We start from the raw sequence: 10,865 nt of genomic DNA on the forward strand, positions 1-10,865 counted from the left end.
CTGGCTAACACGGTGAAACCCCGTCTCTACTAAAAAAAATACAAAAAATTAGCCGGGCGAGATGGCGGGCGCCTGTAGTCCCAGCTACTCGGGAGGCTGAGGCGAGAGAATGGCATAAACCTGGGAGGCGGAGCTTGCAGTGATCTGAGATCCGGCCACTGTACTCCAGCCTGGGCGACAGAATGAGACTCCATCTCAAAAAAAAAAAAAAAAAATCTGAATTTGTGATTAGATCTAAAAATTTTATACAGTTTTTCCTTTTACTTAATCCCTTCTTTTCCTTCATTATAAAATTATCACTGTAAAAAGCATTTTAAATATATAGTACAGTATTAAGCAAAAAGGAAGACTCACACCCTCTAACCCCATTCCAATCCCTAAAAGTATCCTCTTTCTGGTGTTTTCCTTCAGGTAAAAGCTAAGGTCTGAAGTGAAAAAACTAGGGTTATCAACCTTAGGACCTTGAAAGTGCCAAGAAAATTCCTGTCATCTTCACGTTAAATCTGCTTTTCCTTTTGCAGATTTAATGTGAAAATTCAAGAGGCCGGGCACAGTGGCTCATGCCTGTAATCCCAGAACTTTGGGAGGCTGATGTGGGTGGATCACGAGGTCAGGAGATTGAGACCAGCCTGGCCAACATGGTGAAACCCCCGGTCTCTACTAAAAACATAAAAAATTAGCTGGGTGTGGTGGCAGGCACCTGTAATCTCAGCTACTTGGGAGGCTGAGGCAGGAGAATCGCTTGAACCCAGGAGGTGGAGGTTACAGTGAGCCGAGGTAGTGCCACTGCACTCCAGCCTGGGCAACAAGAGTGAGACTCCGTCTCAAAAAAAAAAATAGAAATTAGAAAGAAAAGAAAAAATTCAGGATATCGTTTATCCAGGTGCTTGGATAAAAGTTTGTTGAGTGCAGGCCGGGTGCGGTGGCTCAGGCCTGTAATCCCAGCACTTTGGGAGGCCGAGACGGGCGGATCACGAGGTCAGGAGATCGAGACCATCCTGGCTAACACGGTGAAACCCCGTCTCTACTAAAAAAAAATACAAAAAACTAGCCGGGCGAGGTGGCGGGTGCCTGTAGTCGCAGCTACTTGGGAGGCTGAGGCAGGAGAATGGCGTAAACCCGGGAGGCGGAGCTTGCAGTGAGCTGAGATCCGGCCACTGCACTCCAGCCTGGGCGACAGAGCGAGACTGTGTCTCAAAAAAAAGAAAAAAGAAAAGAAAGAAAAAAAAAAAAGAAAAAATTAGCTGGGCATCGTGGGGGGCGCCTGTACTCTCAGCCACTCGGGAGGCTGAGGCAGGAAAATGGCATGAACCTGGGAGGCGTAGCTTGCAGGGAGCCGAGATCTCGCCACTGCGCTCCAACCTGGGCGACAGAGCAAGGCTCCGTCTCCGAAAAAAAAAAAAAGTTTACTGCGTGCCTACTGTATTCCACTGTGCCAAGCAATTAACCATCACAGTAACTGTGTAAGATGCACAGTGTTTCCATTCTGCAAAGGACAAATTTGGGCTCACTCCCTGAGGTTAAGCAACTTGCAAAACCAGAATCAGAACTCACACCTGCCAAAACAGAAAGTCTGATTCTTTTCACTGTGGTAAGATATCTCAACATTTAAGATTTTCAAAGACATTGTATTCAGACTTTTTGAATTTCTATTTTACTTAATTATTCATACTATGAGAATATAGAATCACATGACTTTTCTTAGTAATAATAATGGGTACTAACTAGTTGACTCTTTACATTTCTTAATTTTAAATTTTGCTAAGCTGGGTGCCGTGTCTCACACCTATAATCCCAGCACTTTGGGAGGCCGAGGTGGATGGATCACTTGAGGTCAGGAGTTAGAGACCAGCCTGGCCAACATGGTCAAATCCCCTCTCTACCAAAAACACAAAAATTAGCCAGGGGTGGCGTCGGGCACCTGTAATCGCAGCTACTCAGGAGGTGAGGAAGGCGAATCATTTGAACCTGGGAGGCGGAAGTTGCAGTGAGCCCAGATCGCACCACTGTACTCCAACCTAGGCAACAGAGTCAGACTCCATCTCCGGGGAAAAAAAATTTTTTTTTGCTACATTTTCAGCTACATGGTAGGGTAAAAAGCTTTCCCCCAGAGATATCAGAAATGAATACGCCCCATTTGCAACATTGTTACAATGTAGAAAAGCACTCAGCTTCAACCACTTTTAACAAATACACTTTTAAATGCAACCCACTTCTTATGGTGGAGCCTGTCCAAGGCTGTTGCACTAAATTAATATCAGAAAAAAGAACGGAGGTTTCTTCTTAAAATGGTCTATGTCACCATTTTAAGAGTTAAGAATAAATCTCACCCCATACTTCCCCTTAGTAATTATAAATAAATGAATAGATCAGCTCCTAGTGCTACCATGTCATTACACAGCTACATGCTATGGTCCCTTAGTCACACTGGGTCTCATGAGATAACTAGACTTCTCATCTGTACAAAGAGAGCTTGGGTAACCATCCTAAAAATGATCTCCCTCAACATTTAAGGAAGTTCCTCATTTTGAGACTTCTAGAAGTGCTGGACATGATATTCTTCCTAGTCACCTTGCCTAACCATTTTGTTTTCTTGCTTCTTAAATGTCTTAACTTCTATTTGCATGATCACAGGGTGCCAGCCTGGACATATCCCAATGTTCATGGAATTCTGATATCACTTACAGGGAGAAAAGATCTGAAGAGCCCATCCCAGAAAATGCTCTATGCCAACAGTAAAGACATATGCACAAAAAACTTTGTTCCCAAGAACTAATTTCTTTCCAAGACACCTTTCCAATTCCTCTACATTACAAAAAGTGACATGCTTCTATTTAGTGCTAAGCTCGACTTACCACCGTGGAGTTGCTGACAATCTCCAACCAGCCAGCATTCCTACTTTCCCTTCTACAAGAGGGGTTGCCCTACTCCTTGAGTTGGGGTACAGGCACTCAGAGGCAGAAAGGTGGCCCATGACAGACTTGAAAGCGCACACCAGGAATTGTCTGAAACTCAGAGAATGCTGGAATTAACTTTCTTCCTGTGACCTTTAACCTAGCTGAATTTTCTTCCATTTCCAGTACTAATCATACTTTCTTCTCATTTGCAGACTTCCCTGTTCTGTCCTGCCTGACATGTTCTCTTCTTGGTTCTTTTCACCTGTCCTGTCCAAGACCTGAGCACTGAACATACCTCACATATTTAAATGTTACTTCCTTCAACTGAGTGAAATGGTATTCATCACTCCTACACAACTGCTCCTTAGGCAAAACAAATGTAAAACTCAAGAACAGGCAAAAGGATAAAAATAAGCTTCGATTTAAGCATAAATAGTAATTTAAGATGTATAAACGACTCATAAAATCCTTGATCTATTGTGTAGCCCTCAGCAAAAAGCCTTGAATCACTAGGTGATATTTCATTAGAACAGCAGCTTAATTTCAATATTGAAGCTGCTCTCCAAACAATGAAGAAAAACAGAAATCTCTACATTTTCTATTTCTCAACCACTCCCAGTGCTCATTTATAGGAATTACCCCTAAATTTTCCCACTTAACCTTTCAGGGAAACACAAACCCACACCGACAGAAAACTCGCATCTCTCTACACTTAAAGTCTCTTACTTAAACTCACTGCCTCTACACAGTCATATTCACTCTCTACACACTCCTCTCTTTTCCCAAGAAAGAGCTCTGTTACAGGCAGAGGAGAAAATGGAGTGCCCCAGGAAACACAATGGGGCCACTGTACTAAAAGGTGGAGCTTTTAGTAGGAGGAGTAGAGGTATTATAAATAGAACTGAGGAGGAGAACCTTTTCTCTCTCCGATCTCTATGATCTTTATTCCTGGCCTTGGAGTTACCGTAAATCCCAGATCTTGGGGCTCCTCCAACTTGGGAGGGGTGGAGGTTATGAAGGAAACAGGATGGAACCAAACCAAAAAGGCAAACTGGGCCTAGTGCTAGAGGGGAAAGAGGGGCCCTAGGAACACACAAGATACAGCACGGCTTACCAAGGTAGGAGAAAGAACTGGAAGAGATTAATAGCTAGCTAACAACAAAGAGCATGCCAATTGTCCTTGGTGCACTCCCAACACTTTTTAGGGGTGGCAGCAGCCACATAGGTGGCTGACAGGGATTCTAGTCCTCTTTTCTCACCATAACATTCCCAGGCTTCTTTCCTTTGCCCTCTCTAGTTATACAACCTAAATAGGTGCTTCCAACATTGATTTTTTAAAATCAAAGCCTTAAACAACAACAAAAATCACCACACCCAGTTTTATGATTGCCTCCGTAAAATAGACCAGGCACCTTTCCATGATGCCAGGCCAATGGGCAGGGTGTGCTAGGGTAATATGCCACTATTATGTCCTCCCTTAAAAAAAAAGAAAACCCAAAGATCATCACAATGTCTCCACTGCCTTTTCTTTCTTTTTTTTTTTTTTTTGAGACAGTTTCACTCTTGATGCCTAGGCTGGAGTGCAGTGGCACTATCTCGGCTTACTGCAACCTCCACCTCCCGGGTTCAAGCAATTCTCCTGCCTCAGCCTCCCGAGTAGCTAGGATTACAGGCAGCTGCCACCACGCCCGGCTAATTTTGTATTTTTAGTAGAGATGGGGATTCTCCATGTTGCTCAGGCTGGTCTCCAACTCCTGACTTCCAGGTGATCCACCTCCCTCAGCTTCCCAAAGTGCTGGGATTACAGGCATGAGCCACCGTGCCCGGACAGTTACTTTTTAAGTATGCAAAAGCACTCCACTAAAAAACACCCCAGGGGATCATGCCCCTGGGTGGTCTTTAAAGGAAATGGGCTACTTTCCTATACTGGAAAAAAACATCTGACAGAAAAAAAGACGCTCTAGGGTAGCTGAAAATAAAATGTCTTGCTAATGCAGCACCTGATGAAGAAAATATGATGAAGTGTAACATTTTACTCAGACCATGATATCCCAGCATAAGGCAGAGTTCTAAAATTGTTTTAAATCTTGTTTCTCAACAGGGGGAGGAGTGGGGGGCAAGGAAGGACCATGGGAATCACTAGAGGCATTTAAAATACAGTCGGCCCTCCTTATCCGTGGGTTCTGCATCCATGGACTCAACAAACTATGGATCAAAAATAGTCAGAAAAAAAATAAAGATACAAATAAAACAATACAGTGTAACAACTATTTATGTAGCATTTACATTGGATCAGGTATAAGTAATCTAGAGATGTTTTAAACTATATAATATGTAATATGCTAAGGTTATATGCAAATACTATGCCATTTTATATAAGGAACTTGAGCAACTGTGGATTCTGGTATCTGCAGGTGTCCTGGAACCAAACCCCCACAGATACCAAGGGACTACTATATATATGTCTGGACCTCCCACCCAGATCTATGGAACCACAATTTCTATGGTAAGGCCCAGATAGCTGTATTTTTTTTTTTTTTTTAGTTCCCCGGGTGATTCTAATGCACACATCTGGTTAACAACCACAGTTAAAAAAAAAACGATGAGGCCAGGCACAGTGGCTCATGTTTGTAACCCCAGCACTTTGGGAGGCTGACGTGGGTGGATCACCTGAGGTCAGGTGTTTGAGAACAGCCTGGCCATTATGGTGAAACCCTGTTTCTACTAAAAATACAAAAATTAGGCAGGCGTAGTGGCAGGTGCCTGTAATTCCAGCTACTCAGGAGGCTGAGGCAGAAGAATCGCTTGAACCCGGGAGGTGGAGGTTGCAGTGAGCCAAGATCACACCACTGCACTCCAGCCTGGGCAACAGAGCGAGACTCTGTACAAAAAAAAAAAAAAAAGATGGAAACTATTCTTCAAGCAAGAAAACTACAAGTAGACCAAAAAACTCAGGCTTCAGTTTCCTCATTAAATGAGATGGTTGAACGAGATTAGCGGTTGAACTAGATTAGTGGTAGTGTTTGGGGAAGGGGAGGTGTTAGCCAAAACACCCTCTGTAAAAAGTGAATTTTTTCAGGAAATTCAACAGTAAATCAAAAGCAGAGCTACTTTGGAAGGTGTGTTGAGGCTCTTCCCTCTCACCCCCAGGTCACCTCAGTGGAATCACCAAAGCTCCACAGAGCACAAGATGATCTCTTATAATGGCTGCAGCTTTCAAATTCTTTGACCTTCCAAACCTAGAAACCCACAATTTAAATGGCAGAGAACTTACAATTTTTGTTTTCTTATAAACTTCATGAGAAAATGTCCCCTTTTCTAGTGATATAGCATGTCTTGCTATGTCATCTTCTATTATTTAGAAAGACAAGTGTTATCCTCCTCACTTAAGTCATCACTGAAACCCAAGCTCCAGTTTCCTGGAAGTTTTAAGCTCAGAAAAGAAGCCTAGATACAAGAGGGCATGCAAAATACAGGTTAGAGTTTGCCCCAGGAGAAGGAAGAATGGGACCAGAGAGGCACAAAAGAGACTTTAAATGCAGCGATGTTGGTTTTGTTTTGTTTGGTTTTAGAGGAAAGGGAAACATCTCAAGTGTTAACATTTGTTAGTTCTGGGATACAAAGATGTTTGTTGTATTGTTCTCTGGAATTTCCTGTAGCATTTTAAGATTTTCAGAATTAAAATACATACACACACACACACACACACACACGTGTACGTTTATTAGCACCATTTCAAACACCCTTTTTATTAAATGTTAATTACAGGTATTTCATTATCCCTCACTTGCCTTCACCCAAGGTCACTTATAGAATACATGATCTATAATTACATCTACCCTGGGACTCTGCAAAAGAACACAAGCACCAGAACAAAAGAAATTAATCACTGATACCAAACTGACACTCTAAAATTAAGACCACAAGGTTGTGGGGCATCTAAAAAAGAAAAAGAACAGCTTTACAAATTCACTTCACAAAGAATGCAGCGGATGCTGCCTCTGAATATTGCCAAACAGATGAACCTACACCAACAGTACTACACTTCTAAGCCTCCCAAACCAAGCACCCACTCCACAGGTCATAGAAGGAGACTCAATTCATATATAAATCAAAATTCATGAAGAAGAAGTGAAACATTAAAGCCAAAAACCTCAAACCCTAAAAATGCTATTTCCACCCGACAGTTGGTAATGCCCAAAACATGCACAATAAGCATAAAACTGAACAATACAAACCTGGAAAATTTTTCAGTACACTTAAACGCCCATCACAGTAATTCATGATAAAAAACTGTCATCAAGGCTACTTATTGCCATAAATAAATACCCTACCTATACTTATTCCCTCAACCACCAGCTTCCCAGTTACATCTATAACATACTCAAATAAATCTTTTCTTTTTTCCCCTGCCCTCAAAACAGTTTTGTCACCTAGGCTAGAGCACAGTGGTGAGAATACAGCTCACTGCTGCCTCGACCTCCCGGACTCAAGTGATCCTCCCTCCTCAGGCTCCCAAGTAGCTAGGACTACAGGCGCACACCACCATGCTCGGCTAACTTTTTAAATTTTTTTACAGAGATGAGGTCTCACTATGTTGCCCAATCTGGTCTCAAACAGCTGGGTTCAAGTGATCCCCTCCACCTCGGCCTCCCAACGTGTTGGAATTACAGGCATGGACTACTGTGCTCAGCCTCAAAGAAATCTTTATTTGTATTCACACTATTATCAGTTCCCTTCTCTTTTTTTTTTTTTTTTTTGAGACGGAGTCTTGCTCTGCCGCCCGGGCTGGAGTGCAGTGGCCGGCTCTCAGCTCACTGCAAGCTCCGCCTCGCGGGTTCACGCCATTCTCCTGCCTCAGCCTCCCGAGTAGCTGGGACTACAGGCGCCCGCCTCATCGCCCGGCTAGTTTTTTGTATTTTTTAGTAGAGACGGGGTTTCACCGTATTAGCCAGGATGGTCTTGATCTCCTGACCTCGTGATCCGCCCGTCTCGGCCTCCCAAAGTGCTGGGATTACAGGCTTGAGCCACCGCGCCCGGCCCAGTTCCCTTCTCTTAATCTTCTCTCCAGCCAGCCAATCTTTACCTTTTTGCTTCTTCCAAATGACAAAGGTACTCATAAGCCACATTCTGACGTCTCCTTTCATCCATCTCCTCTGCAGTAAGTCTTTCATTATCCAGGACAGCTAAAACATAAAAGAAAGAATGTAAACACCAGGATCTGTAGCGTTCCTGAGTGATAAAAGATTGCCACAGAATCAATTTCCTGCTACTCACCTAGAAAGTCAGGGTAACTAATGAGTGTGTAGCTAGCCAGATGTACTACAATGACTTTCCTAAAACAAGAACTATGTGGTTTCAACTATACTCATCTTGACCTTTTTAAACATGGATGATAGTATAAATATGTACTAAGTTTTAGTGTAATCTTGAAAAATACCGTCTTGAGATTTTGGCCCAAATCTGTCCCTATCTACCAGAACTCCTTCTAAATACAGATCTGATAATGTTGTTTCCCTCTTTTATTAATGACCAAAGCTTGCAGTTATTGAGAAATAAGTGACAGTAACTATACTAAGCATTTTACACGCATTCTCTCATTGAAACCCCACAACAATCCTGTGATTATCACTCCTATTTTACACATGAGGAAACTGAGGCTGGGTGAGCCCAGCCCCATGGCTAATAAGTGGCAGGGCCTGAATCCAAATCCGGAGAGTCTGTCTCCAAAGCCTGAGCTTAACCTTGAAGCAATCTGCTTCCTTCATGGGCACCAGGTATGGAACAAATTCCTAACTCCTTGGGAAGGTATTCAAGGCCTTTCCCAGTCTGGTCCCAACTATTTTTGGAAACTTTCCTCGGCCCTTCCTCCCACCACTGTGCAGTCCACACCACTCAGTTCCCAACACAGTGTCCCTCTACTCTTCAATACCTTTGTTCATGCTCTTCCCTCAAATCCTGTCTCTTGTTCCACATGCCCTATCAAACTGTTCTTCTTTTGAGACAGGGTCTTGTTCTGTCACTCAGGCTGGAGTGCAGTGGCACAATCATGGCTTATTGCAGCCTCGACTTTCTGGGCTCAAATGATTCTCCTACCTCAGCCCCAAGCAGCTGGGACCACAGGCATAGGCCACCACGCCTGGCTAATTTTTTTTTTTTTTTTTAGAGATGGAGTCTCACTATGCTGCCCAGGCTGGTCTCAAACTCCAGGCCTCAAACGATCCTCTCACCTCGGACTACCAAAGTGCTGGGATTACACGCAGGAGCCACTATGCCTGGCCACCTGTCAAACTTCCTACACAGCATTCTTCAAGATTCTGTTCAAATGTCACCTTCAGGCCAGGTGCAGTGGCTCACACTTTGGGAGGCCGAGGTGGGGGGATCATTTGAGATCAGGAGTTTGAGACCAGTCTGCCCAACACGGTGAAACCCTGTCTCCACTAAAAATACAAAAATTAGCCAGTGTGGTGGGCCGACGCCTGTAGTCCTAGCTACTCGGGAGACTGAGGCAGGAGAATCGCTTGAACCTGGGAGGTGGGAGTTTGCAGTGAGCTGAAACTGCACCACTGCACTCCAGGCTGGGCGACAAAAAAAGACTCTGTCTCAAAAAAAAAAAAAAAAAAAGGTCACCTTCCGTGCTCATACTGTGTTCCCTAAGCCCCTTCTCCTTACCTACATTACTCTGTATGGCTAGTAAGTTCAGCATCTTTTATCGTTATTGCACCTTATAATCATTAGCATGCACACCTGTCTGACTCGCTGATTAAAACGTTCTTTGGAGGCAGGGCCTGATCTTACTCATCTTTAATTTCATAAATGTGGCACAATACCTCACAAATAACTGTTGATGCGTGAAATGTTGATCCTTTAAAAAAGAACATTATTCCCAGAATATAAAATAAAATCGAAAACCTCATAATCCCAAAGGGTCCTCCTTTAGCCAATTCTGCCTGCAGTTCAATGACGTCCAGGGCCAACAACAGAAAATGAGGAAGTCTTAGGATTTTGTTTCTTTTCTTTCTTTTTTTTTTTTTTTTTTTTTTTACTATTTTACTTTTGAACTCTTGAGGAGGGAACTAAGCCCAAAAAAACTGACGTGACTTGCCCAGGACGGCACTTCTTAGCTAGCCTGGGGCCGGACAGGTCTGGACCCTGGTCTAACCCGCAGGCAATACTAGGGCAGCGCCTTTCCACGAAACGGGCAGAGCCCGCGTACCCAGACCCCAGTCCCCGGGACACGCCCTGCGCGGTCCTCCTGCCACCTCACCCTAGGCCGTCTTCCCCAATCTCGGTCAAGCTTCGGCGACGGGAGGGGCCGGGTGGGGCTCCCCCTACTGCGGCCCCAGCTAGGGCGGGAGGCCTCGGAGGTCCTCTCCGCCGCCTCGGACCCCGAGGGGGCGAGCACCAGGGGCCTCCCCGCCCGCCGCCCCACCGGGGCGGCTCTTCCGGGTCCGAGCTGCCGGCAGCCGCCCTGACCCACCCGCCCGGCCGAGCCCCCAAGAAAATCGCGCCTCGTCTGCAGTTAGCTTGGCCCCGAAGCCCCGCGCCGCAGAGCCCCGCACTCACAGCCATAGTGCGGCCGGGCCACGCCTAGCCCGTCAACCTCGTCTGCGGAGGACATGGCGGCCGAGCCCGGGTCTCTGGTGAAGAAGCCGTGAAACCTCGGAGGCGCGGACAGCGGCAGCTGCAGCTCCTGCCAAGTGCGCGGGCTTGCCCGGGTCCCCGAGGCCCCGCCCATGCCGTCAACCCCACCCCGCAGGCCCAGTCCCAGCGGGACCGCCCGAGCGACACCGCCCTGCCGCACCGCCCTGAGCGGCCGGAAAGAGGCGGGGCCAGCGTCACCATACCCCGCCCCCAGCTCCGCCCCCTCAGCCCGGCCCCGCAGGCATCCAGCTACCGTCTCGGTAGGCGGAAGGAAGAAGGTAGAGCCCATCCTCCAATCGGGCTCACGCTGAGCTTGCCCTGCCG

The 10,865-nt window shown here is 45.6% G+C and overlaps 1 protein-coding gene across 1 annotated transcript in view; it reads right to left on the minus strand.

The window, feature by feature from the left end:
* Positions 1–10,650, minus strand: part of IQGAP1 (IQ motif containing GTPase activating protein 1) — a 124,191-nt gene extending 113,541 nt beyond the window's left edge. Inside the window, exons 1-2 of the mRNA XM_033188990.1 lie at positions 10,464–10,650; positions 7,984–8,083 (exon numbers count right to left, since the gene is read on the minus strand). Coding sequence (XP_033044881.1) covers positions 7,984–8,083; positions 10,464–10,635 — 272 coding nt within the window. The 5' untranslated portion in view covers positions 10,636–10,650. The remainder of the gene's footprint in view (positions 1–7,983; positions 8,084–10,463) is intronic.
* Between the last annotated feature and the right edge of the window lie 215 nt (positions 10,651–10,865).

This window comes from Trachypithecus francoisi, unplaced genomic scaffold, assembly GCF_009764315.1.
Source record: "Trachypithecus francoisi isolate TF-2019V2 unplaced genomic scaffold, Tfra_2.0 Lachesis_group3, whole genome shotgun sequence".
NCBI classification, from domain to species: domain Eukaryota; kingdom Metazoa; phylum Chordata; class Mammalia; order Primates; family Cercopithecidae; genus Trachypithecus; species Trachypithecus francoisi.